The sequence below is a fragment of the Carcharodon carcharias genome, chromosome 14, assembly GCF_017639515.1.
Source record: "Carcharodon carcharias isolate sCarCar2 chromosome 14, sCarCar2.pri, whole genome shotgun sequence".
Taxonomy (NCBI): Eukaryota; Metazoa; Chordata; class Chondrichthyes; order Lamniformes; family Lamnidae; genus Carcharodon; species Carcharodon carcharias.
This window is the reverse complement of record NC_054480.1, coordinates 119,179,555-119,199,039: the sequence shown is the minus strand read 5'-3', so window position 1 is coordinate 119,199,039 and position 19,485 is coordinate 119,179,555. Positions and strand designations below refer to the sequence as shown.

Below are 19,485 nucleotides of genomic sequence, written 5' to 3'. Positions count from 1 at the left end.
CTCTCTCCCCCACCTTGCGCACCCCCTCCCCACCACCTTGCACACCCCCTCCCCACCACCCCCACCCCTTCCCCTGGACCAAGGCAAAGGAATATTTATAAAGATCCCATGATCTTCAATGGTATAATTCCCATTTCATAAAAGAAAACTTGCCCCAAAAGTTACTCCACCAAAGGAGCAGAGTGGAATGGAAAAAAAAAGACTTCACCTGTTCAAAACTATGGGACCTGGAGGGGTCAAAGCCTGCAGCTCTCTTGGTGAAACTCTACTGATCAGACGCAACCTTCCCCAGTCCTCCTGGGCCTCCAAGTTCAACCAGCTCAAAAAGGTGCAGGAATCAGTTTTAGCGCTGAAACTCGGAGGCTCATCATTTGGCTGGGATACACAAGATGGAACAGTAATATACTCCCAGCATCAGGCGGAGGAGGGGCGATGGGGGTAAGGAATTTACCAACACTGAAGAGCTTTAGCCTCCGGCAACATTAAGAGCAGAATTATTATAGGGTTGGGCAGAAACACCGATGAGGACATTGGAGTTTGACAGCACCACAGCAAGGGTCAAATAGTTTTCAATGGAAACATTTTTGTTAGGAAAAAGGTTTTTGCACAGCTGCATTAGAATATTTTCAAGGTAACTGCATAAACAGGGCTGAGTACAAGTTAGCCTTTGCAAAATATTTAGCTGTAAAATTTTCAGAGTGTGCTTTGAGTTTGGAAAGATATTCTCAAATTATTTCAGAGCACCAGAAAAATAAATACTCTATTTTAAAGTTAAGTATCTAGTACTTTATTTTCAAGTTAAGGCTTGATGGGGTGGGCAATTCTGAACTCAAATAAAATATGGTACAGATGAAGGTAAAGTCTCTCGCTGTGCGTGTGTCAGTCTCTCTCTCTCTCTCTCTCTCTCTCTGGACTGACTGGTGCTTCCATTGCAGCTTGGGAAGTGAATTATATAAACAATTCGTCCCTCTGAATTTTCATTGTAAAGAAATTCTCTTTTCTAATCAGTTCCTTTCACAAAATTACAGAATGCAGAAGGAGGCCATTCAGCCCATCATGTCTGGCCAGCTCTCCGTAGGTACTATTTACCTGCCTTCTCCCCATAGCCCTGCACATTCTTCCATTTCAGAAAATAATCCAATTCCCTCTTGACTTTAGTGCATTTCTGTCTCTTAAACCCGTCTGGGACTTTACGCTGGATATTTTTTCTGTGTTCAGTCATCAGCCACTCCCAGGAGCAGACCTCACACATGCTGAAACAGGATACCTTTTACTTGCCCAATAGCTTGATAAATGTAGTGAGACCAGAGATCAAAAAGTCCTGGGCACCATAACCGACTCACATGCTGCCTCCTTCCTTGTCTTTGGTAGGAGGATGAACATGAGCAGAAAACGCCTCCAGCTACAAACCACTAGCCAGATTTATTCAATAACAAAGCAAGTAAATGAATAGGGCTTGGTACAAGCAGAATGTTAGAACCTTCACTAATCCCTTGAGCAAAGGTTTGTACGAACTCTCATTAAACTGATCCTTGAAATGAGGTTTCTTTATTTCCTTCATGGGGCTATGTTACCACAAAGTCTATGACATGGTCTCTGCATAAATCAGTCTGAAGCCGGCAATTAGGCATTCCTGTCCAAAGACAGCCTCAAGTTGCTTCAAAGGTATCCCAGAACAAAAGATCGTTAAAAAAGTGTATCTAGACCAGATGGTCAGCCATTACCAGCTTTCAAAAGGGTGCTTGCCCATACAAATGCAGCTTCAAATCAAACTTTTACTGTAAACAGCCCTACAAGATGCTTGTAATCAAACTGTTTGACCCTATCATCTGCAAGTGAGGTCCCCAACCAAGTACAGTACCATCGATCCAAACACAGCAATCAGTCTATTCTACAAACCCTACACAAAAGCTAGAAATGGCCAACTATAAGCCTCTATAGTGTGAACCATTAAGAAACAATCTTGATTTTCCAAGCTAACAAGAGAAGCTTCAAACTGTGTGGAACACATGGGGAACAGTCTCCAAAAGGCACAGTCTCATGCTCACACTGTAAGGAACCCCCTACATTGCTGATGATGAGTGCCCACACACATGTGCCCTGCTCCAAGAATCAAAATAAGATTCAGCAGAGAACAGGGAGACCGGTTTGGTGGTGGTGGTGGTGGTTGGTGGGGGCGAGGGGGAAGCATGATTGTTCTTTAAATTAACAAGAGACACAGGTAAATGCAAAATAAAAACCTGTTTAACTTGAACAATTAGTACGGAACAGGATTCTCAGGCACAAAATTTACAAGCCTCAAGGGTAGAAAACCATTTTCTGCCATCTCAGGACAGCAACCATGTCAAAAAATACACTAATTTGAGGTCTGAAATTTCTTCCAATTAAATTTTGGGGAGACCGAAGCCACCTTCTTCCACCACCAACTCCATCCCTTTCCCGGTTTACTGTCCGAGGTTGAACCCAACTGCTCGCAACCTTGCCATCTATTTAAGCGAGCTGAGCTACCACCCCCAATGTCTGTACCATCACCTCCTAATCTGTAACATCATTCATCTCCACATGTGCCTCAGTGCATCCACTGCTGAAACCCTCATCCATACCTTTCTTAACTCTAAACTCACAGAGCCAAGTTAAGCAGAATGGCTTCTTCTCAACTATAATAACAATAAACTGTACAGGTTGCTGACCAGGCAAGTGTCAGTTGGTAGCACTCTTGCCTCAGAGTCAGAAGGTTGTGGGTTTAAGTCCTAATCCAGACTCCAACACAAAATCAAGGCTGACACTTCAGTGGAGTACTGAGGGAGTGCTGCACTATTGGAGATGCTATCATTCAGAAGAGACACTAAACCGAGGCCCCATCTGCCCTCACAGGGGGACGAGAAAGATTCCATGGTATCATTTCGAACAGCAGGAGAGTTATCCCCAATGTCCTAGTTAATATTTACCCCTCAATCAACATAAAAAAAACAATTATCTAATCGTTATCACATTGCCGTGTGCAGGCTGGATGACGTGTTTCCTTCATTACTGCAGTGAATGCACTTCAAAAGTAGTCCATTGGCCATAAAGTGCTTTGGGATATCCTGTGGTCATGAAAGGCGCCATATAAATGCAAGTCTTTTCTTCCTTTCAGGGTATGATGCATTTTGCTATTGGCCCACCCAATGATGCAGAAGTGTGAACAAACTGATTAAACGGCTGGGCATGTTACCTTTCGAACCTATAAACATTAGAAAAGGAGGTTGGAAAAATTGTTAGCAGATGCAGTTCGCTTAGAAGGCTATGAATGCACAAGAAACATTTTCAAACAAGAATAGAGAGGAAATATCTCTTAAGATGGTCAGACGGGGGCAAGTGGCATATAGATACATATTAAAGATAGCAGCGCAAATAGATAAGGCCACACAGAAGCAAAGAAAGCCTTAAGAGGCCTCAAATATAACAGTAAGGAGATAATCATGAACTTGCACAAGATTTCAGTTAGGCCACAATTGGAGTGTTGCATTCTGTTTTGACTAGCCTATTATAGGAAAGATATAAAGACAGCAATGGAAAAAAGAACAGCTTAGATATTTACTAAGCTGTTATCAGATGAATGGGGAGGTTACGGTTATGTAGAGACTTGAGAAGCAAAAAAAAAGCCTCAACTGGAGTTTAGAAGATTAAAGGATAATATGACAGATCTTCAAGATTGTGAGTAGTTAAAATAGGGTAAGATGTGAGAGGTTGTTTCCACTTCGGTGAGACAGTGCAGAGACAGCACAAATGTAAGGTGAACATAAATAAAATTAAAAGGCAAAAGTTAGAAATGTGTTTATGTAGAGGTTGGTTAGATTGTGGAATCCTCTGCCACAAGCTTGTTGAGCTCATAAATTCTTCTGAAAAGGAATTAGAAAGTTGGCCAAAATAGAATAATTTGAATGGTTATGGGCAACAAACAGAAGTGTGGGATTAATTTAGATAACTGATGAATAAACGCTCAGTCAGGCCTGACGGGGCAACAGCCTGTTTCTGTGGGTGTAATATTTTATGATTCTATTGCCCATTATGGGCAGGAAAACTAGCAAGCTGCAAACTCCAGAAGATCAGAAGGACACATACTTTTTATCAGGCACGGTTGTGGCAAAATATCATTCATGCTGGCAAAACAGCAGAAAGCACTTTATTTACCGTGGAACCATATGTCGCACAGGCGGACACCATTCGGCCCGACTCTATGCCAACTCTTTGTGACAGCAATCCAAACTTAATCCCATTGCCCTGCTGTTATCATCTGTCACATATCAATTCCTCCACTTCAAATATTCATCTAATTTTCCCCTGAAAGATGAGACAGTCTCTTCGCACTCAAACTTTTGGGATAAGGTGTCGAGTTGCATTTTGAAGATCGACTGAACCGCCCTTCTAATATGAGATAATGGCCTGTATTTCACAAGTCGAGCAGTGCCCTATTCACTGTGGATGTCTGATCCTCTCCAACAGGAGATCATCTACAAGGTTATCAATTCCATGAACAACAACAGAACACATGAACCAGGTGAAATAGCAGAATTTTAATATACCCATTGACTGTTTGTCATCCTGATCCTAAAATATCTAGAAACAAGAAAACCACACACCACAGCAACTTAAGGGTACCAAGGTTACAACATACAAAAGAAAGGGTGCAAGATACTGCCACACACTATTCCCAAACTCTGAACTGTCACTCAAATACTCAAAAAAAACTTTTCAATCATCCACTAGTCAAATCATTGACCAGATCGTATTGAGACTCAGTGTGGGCTCTGATCACAGAAGAGCACGATTGGCGTGATATGTGTAGTGCATCAGGTTCTTGGGAACAGTAAAGAAAACATGTTGGCTTGTACATGGTTTTAACTGGGCTCACATCAGCACTTGATAGCCTAAGTTGTCCATGATTATGGATGTTATTGGGAAAGTTCAGCTCCTTAAATGCTCCCATTAATATACAACAGAGGAATGATGATAAAATGGTCAGATGGTCAGAATACCAGGGCGGGGGTGGTGGTAGGGTGGAAGCAAACTTTTACTTAAATAGTGCCTTTCGCACTCTCAGGATGTCCAAAAGGGCTTCACAGCCAATGAATTACTTTTGAAGTGTAGTCACACACTCTATATCAGAAACTATGGTAAGCCAATTGCATCCTGTAAGATCTGACAAAGAGCAATGAGGTGATGGCCAGTTCAGGCATTTTGATGGTTTTGAAGAAGCGGTTCAACATCTCATCTGAATCTGACGGTGCAGCATTCCCTCAATATTACACTGAAGTATCCTTGCACTGGGGCTTAAACCCTTGCTCTTCACTCAGAGATGAGAATACTACCAATAAAACAAGCTGACAGAAACAGCAGAGCCATCACCATCTTCAAGGGTGTCAAGCAAAGATGCATTCAGGAGCCAGGGAATAAATGCATATTATGTGTCTGCTGAAGTCAAATCTGGCAAGGTGCAAGACGAGAGTAACAAAAGCACTCACCAGCAAACGTTTATACATCTGTGACCATGCAATGGTAGCGCAATCTGGAGCACAAAAAGATTAACAAACTATGTGTATCTATAGAATTTGGTGCTCTCACATAGGGAGTTTCAGTTTTTCCATCAGGTCAAGGCTCAAGATCCAAACTATATCCCGGAAACAGCTTTGTGTTTTAGGGTATGTGAGGGTATCTATGATTGTGGATTGGTCCGCGGCACATTCTCTGCCATTAAAAATTAAATCAGAGGGGTCACAACAGCAGAAGTCACGGGGAGCTGCTATAGGTTAAAAAAGAAAAAAAAAATCAAAAAACTGAAGCACTGATAGCGGAGAAGCTAAACCGAAACGATAAGCTCATAGGGAAAGAATGCAATTACCAGTTCGAAAAAATTTAAAATCACAACTTATGTTCCTGCCCTCCTATCTTCTCATATTATGACACCACCACCTCCTTCTCCGCCAACCTTTTTCAGATCAACCCACATGTCCTTCTTCACTTTACATAGTCTTAGCTCCAATAGCCACCAGCAATATGAACTGATTAATTGGGATGATTTCACTGGAACAGAACAATTATTTATAAAGTTCCACAGCAAGAAGTCTGGAACATTCTCCTGAACACTGCAACCAATGACCTCACCAGAGATGGGCATGCTTTTCATACTTCTGATCCATGATTCAAACCACACTCTTGTAAACAGTCCAAAGTAAACATTTGACAAAACATTTGTTATCCCCACAAAACAATAGCAGCAACTCTAGGGGGACAGCTTTAAACACCTTGCAATTATCATAAGGTTTTGAATAGAAACTTCAAATTCTTCCATCAAAAATAATCCAAGAATATTAGACTGCAACATTGTGAATAAAATGACTTTTATGGTCAGCTCCCCCCTGGAAAGATGGGAAAACGAGAGGAGCAAAAAGTTAATTTAATGATGTTATCCTTGGAAAACACACAGATTGTGAAGCTCTTGGAAATCACACAACTATGTCAAAAAACATGTTGTGGTGTTTAACCATGTCACTCTTAAACACAAGATCGTGTACTTGCTCTTCTTGAAAATAGACACAATCTTGAACAATTAACAGTTCTGGACTGTTGAATTGTTCTCACTTTCAAAATTCTTTACTTTTGCTAAATGCACTGTGGTGGAGTTGCCCGACTTAGCCGCTGTCTCAGCTCATCTGCTGCTGAAACCCTCATCCGTACTTTTGTTACCTCTAGACTCGACCATGCCATAACACCCTTGGCTGGTCTTGCACACACTATCCCCCATAAGACATGAGGTAGCCCAAATCTCGGCTGCCCGAGTCTTAACTTGTATTAAGTTTCATTCCCCTTTCACCCCTGTGCTTGTTGACCTATGCTGGCTCCCAGTCAAGCAACATCTTGATTTTAAAATTCTCACGCTTGTTTTCAAATCCCTCCATGGCCTCCCCCTTTCCTACTTCTGTAATTTCCTCCAGACCCACAACTCTCCAAGATACGCGCTCTTCTAATTCTGGTCTCCTGTGCATTCCCAATTATACCTGTCACTGGTGGCCATGCCTTCAGTTGCCTAGGCCACAAACTCTGGTTGTCCCTCCATACACCGCTCTACCTCACTTTCCTTCTTTAATGCATCCCTTAAAACCTTCCTCTTTATCCAAGCTTTTGATCATCTGACCCAATATCTCCCTATGTGGCTTAGTGTCATATTTTGTTTTACAATGCTGTGAAGCCTTGGAATATTTCATTACGGTAAAGGTGCTATATAAATCTAAAGTTGTTACCATAAATAAAGACAAGAGTGACAGGGGACAGAACCCCATAATATCCAAAGTCTTCATCTCCTACAACACAACTGTAGGTTTATCAGTATTGTATTGTTCCAGGACCAGATTCCTGGGAAATGCACTTCATATTTAATCTTAAGTAACAATGATTAAACAACACTTCAAACTCTGTATACTTTCTCCAAAAAAAGCTTCTTGTTTAAATGTGCTGGCATTAGCTAGCATGATCTCAATACGCCAACAGTAGGAAAGAAAGTGTTTTCCTTATACAATCAGGTTTTGATAAATACACATTGAGTTCAGCAAGACAATATAATTCACAAATAAGAAGAGCTATTGTTGGGAATAATACATCAGAATTGTATATAACTTAGAGGTTGTGCTACTGCGCCAGCAATGCAGAGATCACAAGTTCCAATCCCACAATGACAAATTAGGAAACTGAATTTAGTAAATCTGGTAATTTGTGGGTTAACACGAAAATAAAAAACCATCACGAAAGCTGCAGGATTGTCAGAAAAATACATCCAGTTCATTAATGCTTTTCAGGGAAGAAAATGTATCACCCCCTACCCAAATTCAACTATTCAATGCATACATAGTGGACTCTCTGCTTAACCTACCGTTACACATGGCTCCGTTTTACTCAGCAGCTAAGCTTCACCACAGAGACCCGTCTCTCCCAGCTCACTGCATCTTCTCTCGGTGGACTTCAGTGTGAGGTGTCTCAGAAATTCAAGACGACCATTAATGATTTGGTTTCATTTTTGAGGGAAATTACAACACAATGAAGGTGGATTGCTCTTGCAAACAGTAATTATACAGGGTTTAAGTGCAAAGCTGAAGCAAATGGGGATCAAAGTTGAATCAAAAAGTGTTTGTAAATAGCGTTTAAGTGATGTCATACAATCTTGCCCAATGGCTCAGCAAATAGATGCACTGAGCTCTTGAGGGTAGTAATGGGCCTGAGTTCAGTCATAAAACATGCCAACTTCTGGACCTCAGCAGATCTCTGACTGATTCTATGCAATACAGAAAAGGCTCCTTTGTTGTACTGAGATATTAGCAGATTTGTTCCTCTGTTTCCCCCGGTCCTTTTGAATTTTCTATTCTTATCCCACTTCCTTGCAGTTCGTGATTTTTGATGCTGCCTTGTTCTTCTCATTTATAGTACCTCTGGTCAAGTCTACCTCCTTTCCCCCACCACTGCAATAATTTTGCTGTGGTATTGCTGTATGCTTCCATTGGCAACAGTGCCTCACACAAGTGAACATTCTTTATCCAGGCATCTTGGCAGGTGTTGGGCAGCAGAGCAGCCGAATCTAATCCTATCCTCACGTAACGCCCATACTCAGCAAGGTATCACTGGGGAGCTGAATTTTCCCTTTGTGTCTGGCATGTCAGGGTTAACTATAGTGCTGCACTGTCAGCTTTGCTCAGAGTGACTAAGTTGCTGGAGGCCACAAATCAAACTTAGGACTTGCTTGATCAATATGACTGTGTCACACCACACTGGGCAGAAGGGCCAAGCTGCAGCGCACACTCTAGTCGCAGAGTAAAAGAAAACCTCAATGAAAGCCAAAACTACAAAAGAACTCTTCCTAACCATTGACTAGTTTTTTCGCAATGTGTCACACCTTACACCTGCTCATAGGTAGCATTCTATTAGGGGAAATTCACACGGATCTAATCAAAACTGACAGCAACAGTTTTTTCTAAAGTGTCATACGCACTGATCTCAAAAATTAAATTAGCAGCTCCCCCACAACATACCTGAAAGCAAACAACTCAAGTAAAATCCCTCACACCAGAACAAAACAAATAAATCTACTCACAAAACGGAAACAACTTCACACAAATCCAGGATTAAGTGACTAGGCTACCACAATCTTGATCGCTGCCTGCATCCTAACTAACATCAAGTCCCATTCACCCATCCCCCGTGCTCGCTGATCTACCCTGGCTCCAACTTAAAATTCTCGGGCTTGTGTTCAAATCTGTCCCTCGGCTTTCCTCCAATTCTGGCCTGGAGAGGGTTGACGAGGGTAGAGCAGTTGAATTTGAGCATATGGATTTCAAAGGGTGTTCGATACAGTACCTTACAATAATTAAAACTTGCTAGCAAAATGGAAGCCTATGGATTAAAGGGGCAGTGCCTGCATGGATAAATGACAGATAGCAGAGCATAGCGGTGAATGATTGTTTATTTCTATCCTGTCTGAAAAACAGAGGTGTCCCCCCAGATTAGTATTAGGACCAATGTTCTCTCTAAGCTTCGCAGCCACACAGGAATCCAACGGCTCCTGGGCAGTCCATACACAAGACAGCCCTTCAAGCTACCATGCATGTGCAGCCATGTGAAAAAATTTCAAGGGCCTGTGCACTTGAATTGCTTGCGCCCCACTACAAATAAAAAAACGAGTAAATTCATTAGAACCGCTGTCCTTTCTAATTCACATTGATCTCTTGGACTCAGGTAAACAGGACATAGTTTTAAAGAACACAGATGACACAAAACTTGGAAATGTAATAAACAATGAGAAGAATAGTAAAAGACTTCAGGATATAGATAGGCTGATGAACGAGCAGACATATGGCAGATGAAGTTTAATGCAGAGAAGTGAAGGATGTTATAATCTGGTAGTAATATAAACTAAATAGATTAAGTAGGTAAAGCGAGTGTAAGAACAGAGACCGGGGACAGGGGTGGTAGTGTACCTATACAAACCTTTGAAGGTGATCGGACAAATTGAGAGGACCTAGGGGATTTTTGGCGTTATAAATAGAGGGATAGAGAACAAAAGCAAGGGAGTTATGCTGAACATTCATGGAACTTTGGTTAGGCCCTACCTGGTATCTTGTGGCCAATTCTGGGCATACGCTTCGGGGACGAGATGAAGGCCTTCGAGAGGAGATTTACTAGAATGGTACCTGGGATGAGGTACTTCAGTTAAGTGAAGAACCTGGAAAATTGGGAATTGTTCTCCCTAAAGCAGAGGTGACCAAAACTTCATAGCAAACCCAACTGATAAAGCAGAGGTGGAGGCGAGATATGATAGAGGTATTCAAAATCATGAAAGATTTTGATGGAGTAAATAGGGAGAAACTGTTCGCAATAGCAGAAGGGACAGTAACCCAGAGGAGACAGATTTAAGGTAATTGGCTAAAGAAAACAGATAACGTAAGGAAAAATGTGGAGGGAGAGTAGAGGAATAAAATTAAATAATAACTCTCAAAAGGAAATCAGATAAATTCTTGAAGGCAAAAAATTTGCATGATTGAGGAAAGAGCTGAGAATGGGACTAACCGAATAGCTCTTGCCAGCAGCCAGCATAAGCACAATGGGCCAAATGGCCCCATCTGGTGCTTCATTCTTCTACAACATGCCTGATTTCATCACTCGGACATTGGCAGTTATGTCCTCAGCTGCCTAGGCCCCAAGCTCTGGAGTTTCTCCCAAAACTTCACCACCTCTCTCTCCTCCTTTTAGTCACTTCTTAAAACCTACCACATCAGCCAAGCTATTTTAGTTTAGGGAGTCAGTTACAAATTTCAGGTCTGCCTTAGATGGTCCCTCAAGTATCTGCCACTGGTCTCTTGCATAAGTGGGTTCATATCCCTCACCATTAGAGGTTCCATTCACTACTACCTAGACAGACAGCAATGCAACAAAAAAGTAAAATACTGCGGATGCCAGAAATCTGAAATAAAAACAAAAGATGCTGGGAATACCCAGCAGCTCAGGCAGCATCGTGGAGAGAAAGAGACATTAAGGTCAAGCTACTTTTCATCAGAACCAGGGTACAGTAGCACAACCCAGGTGATGTAACAATGACACTCTTTTGGTATGTGAACGAGATATTGTGATCCTAACACGTGTGTTTCTCCAATCTTCCAAAAAAGTGGGCTGATTAATATTTCAGTGGGACGAGGCCAGATACAAATCATTTAAGTTGCTTTATTTTACAACAATAACAATTTGTATGCCTTTAATATAGGAAAATGTCCCAAGGTGCTCCACAGAAGCATAATCAATCAAATATTAACACCTAGTCAAAGGAGGGGATATTAGGAGAATAAAGGTTTGGTCAATGAAGTAGGTTTCAAGCAGGGACTTGAAGAGGGAAGAGAGATGTGGAGAGGTTGGGGAAGGGAATTGCAGAGCTTACGGCCTCCAATGTAGGCAAAGTAAGTAGAAAAGTCACAAAGCCAGAGTTGGAGAAATGTAGTTCTTGGAAGTGAAAGGGATGGGGAGAGTACAGGGATAAGGAGGGGTGAGGCCATGAAGAGATTTGAACACAAAGATGAGGATTTTAAGTGAGGCTTCAGTGGACCAGGCATCACTGTAGGTCAGTGAACCCAGGGCTCACATGCACTAAATGACTGCAGTAAATCTCAACTTATTTCACCTTGACAATAAAGAATAATAAGAATCCTCCATACAGTTAGTCCAAGTTACACTTTCCCCATCACTGAATCAGGCCAAGTTTACTGCAAGGCTCTGAGGCAGACAGCCTTTGTCAATAAATCTTACCAACTGACCTTGTATATGTGCTTCGCTCTATTGTTGCTTCTAGACCAGGAATTTGAGGGTTACTTAGATGTTGAGCACTCAGAAGCAACAAAATAAATATTCAAGGTCATCCCACTTCATCACTGTCCAATTTATCCAGCTCCCACCCCACTGGGTGGAGGACCATATGTGAATGCATATATTTGGCATCTCCCAACATCTTGTGTAAAGGCCCACTGGAACTGTCTGAAACAAGTCAACAACTTTCCACATTGTCCTGGATTAGAATAGCTGGCCTAGCTAGCTTGACCACATAATTCTCGCCCTCTCCTACAGCACACACACACACCGACTCCCGCAATAAATCTCCAGACTCATTTTCACTTTAGCTTAAACACTAACTTCAATATGAACCATTACCAAATTCTTCAATGGCAAAATGGTTGAAAGAAAATCACAAAATGCTACAAAGGTCTAATCCAATTAAGTTTTTAGCAATCTTGTAAACATCCATACACAGTAGGGGGGCTCTGTAGAAACCTTTCATTCAATGGGGTGAAAACAGAGAAAGAGGGGGAGCAGGGAGGGAAGAGATTCTTAAATGTTCTTATAAGGACGACACAAGTTTCCTAATCCTAGAAACTTCTCAAGAACCTCCCTGGTATAGTTCCTGGAAGTACCAAGTGAACATAATTAAACCTACAGCTTTAAAACACACTTAAGCTTAATCAAACAAAACTTCAAATAGAATCCTACAAAATGGGATTCTATAGTGAAGGTGGCAAACTAAAAATATAACATTTCTTGTACAGGTAATCCAGTCTTTCTGGACATATTTTATTTTTAAAAAATCATTACTACATAAGGAAAATGCTAAGTCTTTACCTGGCTGTAAATCTAGTCTGTTTATCCAATGCTACATTTATCCATTATTTTTAGAAACGAATACCATATGTTGCCAATCCTGACAAATTTATTTTACAAATCTGGAAGTTGAGGACATGATTGTCTGCGTGCTTTTTAAATTTACAGCACAGTGCTGATCAAGCTAAATTAATACAAAACAGTTCACAGCATTTGAAGGCAGACTTGCACTTATATAGTGCTTTTCACAACCTCATAACACCCCAAAGGCCAATGAAACACATTTAAAGTATAGTTACTGCTGCAATGCAGAGAAATGCAGCAACCGATATGCACAACAAGGTTCCACAAAAAGCAATGAGCTAAATAATCAGATCATCTGTTTTAATATGTTCGTTGTTGAATAAATATTGACCAGAAGAACTCTTCTGTTGTTCTCCAAATAGGGCTTTTTTACAACTGCTCAAGAGAGCAAGTGGTGCCTCAGTGTAACACCTTATCCGAAACGTGGCTCCTCCAACAGAGCAGCACTTCCTCAACAGTGCACTGGAGTGTCAACTTGTTGTATGCGCGTTCAAGTATCTACAGTGGGCTTGAACCTCTTCTGTCTCAAGAAGCAAACCAGCCATTACTGAACCACGGCTGGAATAGTTGATACAAAGATCCTTTGACTTGAAATCTAATTAACTGCACCTCCCCACCTCTATTGGGGGGGGGGGGGGGTGGCATCATAGTATCTTTACAGTGGAGGCCATTTGGCCCATCGAGTCTGCACTGGCCCTCTGAAAGGGCATTCCACCTAGTTTCACTCCCCTGCCTTATCCTTGTAATCTTGCACACTCTCTCTTTTCAGGTAGCAATCCAATTAGATGATTAAACATTATTAAATGCCTAATCTAATTCAATCCAATCCAAGGGTATATCAATCAGGACTCCCGCTAGTCAGCTAACAGTACATATGTGAACTTTGGGTGATCAGACAATCAGGCTTAGCCACCCAACTGTCAACAGTGACTGCCCTTGCTCAAACATTAAGAATCACCATTTGATGAGGTACCTACAGGTTCCCACCACTTGTAGATTCAAATCCCAGCAAAAGTCACCAACTTCAAGAAAGAATAAGAAAAGAAAATTGAAGAGTTTTTTTAAAAATTCAAAACTTTTAAATTCAGGCAGACTTTTAGTTGAAAGTAGCCAGAGAAAAAAGCAAATTAGCCACACTTCAAGTTCAAAATCAAAGATAACAATGATGTAGAGAGCATGTCATCATTTGTGCAAGAATTTCCATGAGCAAAATTGACCAGATAAAAGAACAGATTCACAAGGTATTTATGGTCAACTTCGCCAATTAAAATATGCTTCATATCCCACACTGTCCAGAAAGGACTCTATTTGTCATAACTGGAGCTCATTTTCAGGCTCGGAAAAATGATGTACTTAATCCATAAAGAGAATCAAGAGAGCTGCTTGGCAATGTACTACCAATAATTAGGTTTTTTTGTTGTAAATATTTTAACGGGGCAGTTCTACAAATGAGATGGAAAACTACATTCCTTTGATGTAAATTCAAATATGCTTTGCCATGTAAAATTAGTATCAGCAACTGCTGATTTGTTTGCACAGTACTGGAAGGAATTTAAAATGTCACAGTAATCCATTCAGCAGCAGCCGCTGTTGTTAGTCATTGTGCTATGTTACAAATATGAAGATCATCTTAAAGAGGCTACATGTTGGTTTACAAGTTAAAATCAAGATACCCAAAGTGACATTAGCCAGGTAGTCATGTTATATTTGCAATTAGAATATTCTTTCAACGACTACATTAAAGTTGTTTTTCTTTAAACTGTTCCAAAGGAAAATATATTTAGAAATTTCAATGGATTCCAGACTGTCAACTTGTTAAACACCAACTGGGAGGGCCCAATCAAACTTTAATTTTGAAAGTCTTTAGTTATGTGCAAACACTGAGAAATCTTCTATCTTCTATTTACACTATGCTTTCATATTTAGTACATACTTCAAGATGTGATTTAGTAGGCTTCACTAAATAGCTTATTGTGGTTGCTAATAATTTGAGCACCCTAATGGTTATGCTGGATTGCTGCTAAGCAGTTTGCTTGGAAATCATGAAGATTTTTTTTAAATGTTAACTGCCATTTTATTTCTGTAGGGCTCCTTACACAAAGTCCTTGCCTCATTCTTCTTCTGAAGACCAACCACTAAATCTTATCTTTAATCTCAACACTGAAACAGAACCCGTAAAAGCCAACTCTTTCCTTATTAAATGCTTAAGCTTCAACCCGCAAAACAGCTAATCTGATTCAGTAACTCATCCTGGCTCCAGGGATTAGTCGGCCTTGCATAAAGATGTACAGTAGTTAGATTTTTCCAATCAGGTACCTGTCAACTAAAATCCAAATATATATGTATATATATATATATATATATATATATATATAGATAGATAGACCCCTCTCAATGGTTTAAATTAGGGGTGGTCAGCATTTGCTTTAATGCATTAGGTGCTTCTTTAAAATTTTTTTTCTTTGCACACGGGATAATCGAGGGTGAATTTAAGACATTCCATCAGTCAGGAGCCTGCACTCTCCTCACGCTGCTGTACGCGAGTCGCCCCGGAGGCCTGAGGGATCTGCAGCTAAATTGCATGTGGGACAGCGGGAGTGGGCGAGCCAGCAGCCGCCTCGGCGGTGACTCTACCTGATTGTCCATGGCGTCGCCCTCGCCGCCCTCCTCCTCCTCCTCCTCCTCCCCCGGTGCCGGTGCCTCACCCTCGGCCGCCTGCACAGCTCACACTCGCATTGTATCCCAGGCCGAGCCCGGAGCGGAAGCAGCGCCGACTTGTTACATTGACACTCGGCAACGTTCCAAAACAGAACGTCGTCCCGGCCAATCGCGCGGAGCCAGGGCCAGGGGCGGGGCCGAGCAGTCGGGGAGTGACCCATCAGCGTCGAGCGAAGGCGGGATTTCCCCTCGCCGCGCTCCCGCCCCCCCACCTCTCGCTCCACTGACTGATTGACAATTGAGATGGCCAATAGTAAGGAGAGACTGGAGCTGCTCGGCTGGTTGACCAATCATCGGTAGCGAGAGGGGCGGGGCCCAATGGCCCGCCTCAAGCACCCGCCAGGGATTGGCTGCTTCCTTTACGCGGAAGTGTGGATGGGGAGTGCTGGTTGATTGGGGATGTGTGGATTGATGTTCTCCATTCTCTGTGGGACTGGAGTTGGCGCAGAGCCACTGGCAGGGAGAATAGGAGGGTGAGGGTGGGATATGGGGATATCCAATCAGGATTAGTTAACTCACTCTCAGGCGTCATAACTTTTGGGTCAAACTCCAAGGATGAGCAACTGAGCCAGTTTAACTTCAGTGGTGGGGAAACTTCTAGAAACAATAACTTGGGACAACATGAATAATCACATGGACAAATGTAGGTTAATTAAGGAAAGCAAGCATGGATTTCTTAGGGGAAAATCATGTTTAACTAATTTGCTGGAGTTTTTTGAAAGAGGTACGGGGAGGGTTATTGAGGGTTATGCTGTTGATGGACATGGACTTCCAAAAGGCATTTGATGCAGTGCCACACAACAGATTCCCAAATTTTCACTATCCTTTATGTGAAGTACCACTTGACATCACCCCTGAAGGGTGTAACTCAATTTTTAAAGTTATGCCCCTTTGACCCATACTGCCCCAAAGATAAAATAATTTCTACCTTATCAAATCCTTTAATCATCTTTTAACACCTAAATTAGATCACCCGTTAATCTTCCATACTCAAGGGAATAGAAAAATGTTCTATGCAACCTCATAATTAACCGTTCTACCCCGGTATAATTCTGGTGAATCGGTGCTGCATGCCCACCAGAGCTAGTCTACCTGCTAGTCTACCCTTCCTGAGGAGCAGTGCCAGAGCTGGACATTATATTATAAATGGGGTATAATTGGAGCTTTATACAACTGTAACATAAATTCCACCTCTTTGTGTTCCAGCCCCTTTGAGATAAAGGCCAACATTCCATACACGGATTTTCAATCTCTATGTTCCTTCACAATTCCTAACTTCTCACCATTTAGTAAATGTTTAGATTTATCTTCCTCAGGTCCAAAGTGGATAACCTCACTTTCCAACACTGGACTCCATCTGTCAGAGGTTTGCGCAACCATTTAATCTATCAATGCCCCACTGTGACTTTCTACTCCCATGTACGCTACATATTGTGTCACCTAACACAATGTTATTTAATAGAAGTTCAACCCAGCTGAATGACACAGGAGAGACATTGGAGGAGGGTGGTTTTGGTCAGCCATGTCAATGGTTGCAGACAGATTGAGAAGGGCAAGGAGAGAGATTACCATGATCACAGTCCTAAAAGATGCCATCTGTCATTTTGATAAGAGCCGTTTCAGTAATTTGGCAGGGATGGAAAATGGTTGGTAGGATTAAAACATGGGCAGTGGGATTTTACGGCCCCAACACCAGCAGGCATTGTAGCAAGTGGGACAGGAAAGTTTGGAAAGGCGAATGACGATGATGCCTGCCAGTGTCGGGGCTGGAAAATCCCATCCAAAGTGCCTGGAAAGATAATCACTCAACAGGGATTCACCTTAGGACTTCTTTCACTTTAATTCATGACCATGTGCTCTGTATTAATAACTTGGCAGGAACGTCCCCAGCTGATGATGCTGCCTGTCAGCATATCAGCGCCATCATAAATGCTCTACCACCAGCTGCTTGGATACAAAGCAGAGCAGACCTATAGTGCCGTACAAGGTGCAGATTTTACTAGGACCATTTAAGCACTTAAAGCCAAGAGACTCATGTTAACAATTATAAACCAGCTACCTCATTCCATTGTGCTATTCAGGTAGCATCTAGGAGAAACACTAAATTTTAACAGTTTCACTTTAAACACTGGCATGGAAGGAAAGGACAATTGTCAGAAACTCAAGGCACATAAATACACTCTTTAGTTTGGATAAAATTATGGTTGTAACAAAGCTGTTCTGCACCAGGTATTATTGTTGACAAGATTTGGAAGTGGCTTAAATTAGTAGTGTAAATGATGCACCCAGAGAAGGGTCTGTAGATAACTGGATATTTCTGGTGGGAAAGGGGAGGAGGGGTAAGCAGGATTATTAATCCAGTGTTTAAATGTGGAAGTTTAAGGTAAATTAGAGCAGCATGGTTATAATAGTAGCATATTTTAATTATCCAAAAACACACAGGGATACCAAAAATATTTGTAGTGAGAGTGTGGAGAGTTTTTTTTTAATTGTGTTCAGGGCAGTTTACTTAGTCAATATGTTGTTGCTCCCAACAGGAAAGCAAGTACAATCTGACCTGGTTCTAGACAATGTAGCGGAGCAAATAGCTGATCTAAAAGTAGTGGAACAGTTGGCATGTGACCATAGCTTAATTAGGTTCAGCATTAGAGGGAAAAGTCGATGATGATAAGGGCACTTAAATGGAAAATAACAAATTATATGTGATAAATGGGTACCTTGCTCAGATTGAATTGAATTAAAATAATGACAAATAGAATGGTGCATCATTAATGGGAAATATTTAAACAAGAGGTGGAAAGGGCACAAATGAAGTTAAAAATTTCATAGGTATTGTATTAGATATCCCTGAGGCTCAATGTCAGTGGACTTCACAAACCTCTACAATTAGGAGGGCACTTTTACTGATGAATATCTAGTTAAACAATAGCATGGCATAATAACCCTTTGGAATTTGTGTATGCTGACTACTATAATCTTACACATGCCATTATCCACATTCTCATGTCTTTATGGAAGGCGAAATGAAAAATACGCTAGCAAGACAAGGCACAATTGTAAATCACAATTTATTTTACATAAAATATTTAATACAGTTTTCACAGTGAAAATCATCCATTTACTATCAGTCATGTACCATCAATACAACAATACATCCATATTGTCATTCTGGATCAAAGCTGCACTTCAAGCTCCCTGTTTCAAAGTATCTGGCCATTTCTGAAACATCCATGAGAGTCTATCAATGACATGTCTCTTGAAAGTTCATTAAAACTCCAGGTCACTATTGTTAAGACTAATCCCAGACTGCTGGTTCAGTCAAAAATGCTGTATTTGATGTACAACAAATTATAAATTAGCAAAATTCTGCTCAAACAATGCCAGCAAAACCCAAGAAGTTGTCTAAGCAAATCTGTAGAAAAATAATAATTAAGATTGGGGAAGGACTGATAAGAGGTATAGGAAATAAGTTTGTGATGGAAGTTAAGGGAATGGAACAAACAACAAGTAAGTAATTGTCTCAGCTTTTGCAGAAGAAGTTGATATTGAAATTATGGAACAGCCAGCGATGAATTCTGGGAAAACCAAAAAGATTAATATTAATATTATGGGGAATTGGATTAATATTAATTTTCTGGGGAATTAAAGATCACAAAAAAGTGAAGGAACCAGAAATCACAAGGGACCGATTGACAGCAGAACCACAAATGTCATATGTTTGACAGCAATGCAAGAGACAGGTTAATGGATCACAGTTGTTTGTGAAGTCAGTGAAAACAAATTAGTTGGTTTATGACCCACTGGCTGTCGCTGATTGATAAGAGACATTAAGAGATGTGAACTGGGCAGGAAGGTACACCTTTAAATATTTGAAATTTGACCATCATAGTTACTGATGCGTGCTTGTTTATTTGATTGACACCTAGGAAATATCCCAGAATGACAGAGCTAACCATTTTTTAAAGGACATTTAATCCCAGCATGGGACTTGTTATCGGGAAATTTAAGATATTGTAAAAGCCA

General features: G+C 41.1%; 1 protein-coding gene across 2 annotated transcripts in view; it reads right to left on the bottom strand.

Moving 5' to 3' along the window:
* Positions 1–15,487, bottom strand: part of mllt1a (MLLT1 super elongation complex subunit a) — an 81,461-nt gene extending 65,974 nt beyond the window's left edge. For both annotated transcript variants that reach the window (XR_005945177.1, XM_041205145.1), the window contains exon 1: positions 15,379–15,487. Coding sequence is in view for 1 of the 2 variants with exons in the window: in XM_041205145.1 (XP_041061079.1) it covers positions 15,379–15,390 (12 nt within the window). In the remaining variant the exon portion in view is untranslated. The remainder of the gene's footprint in view (positions 1–15,378) is intronic.
* Positions 15,488–19,485: the final 3,998 nt, after the last annotated feature.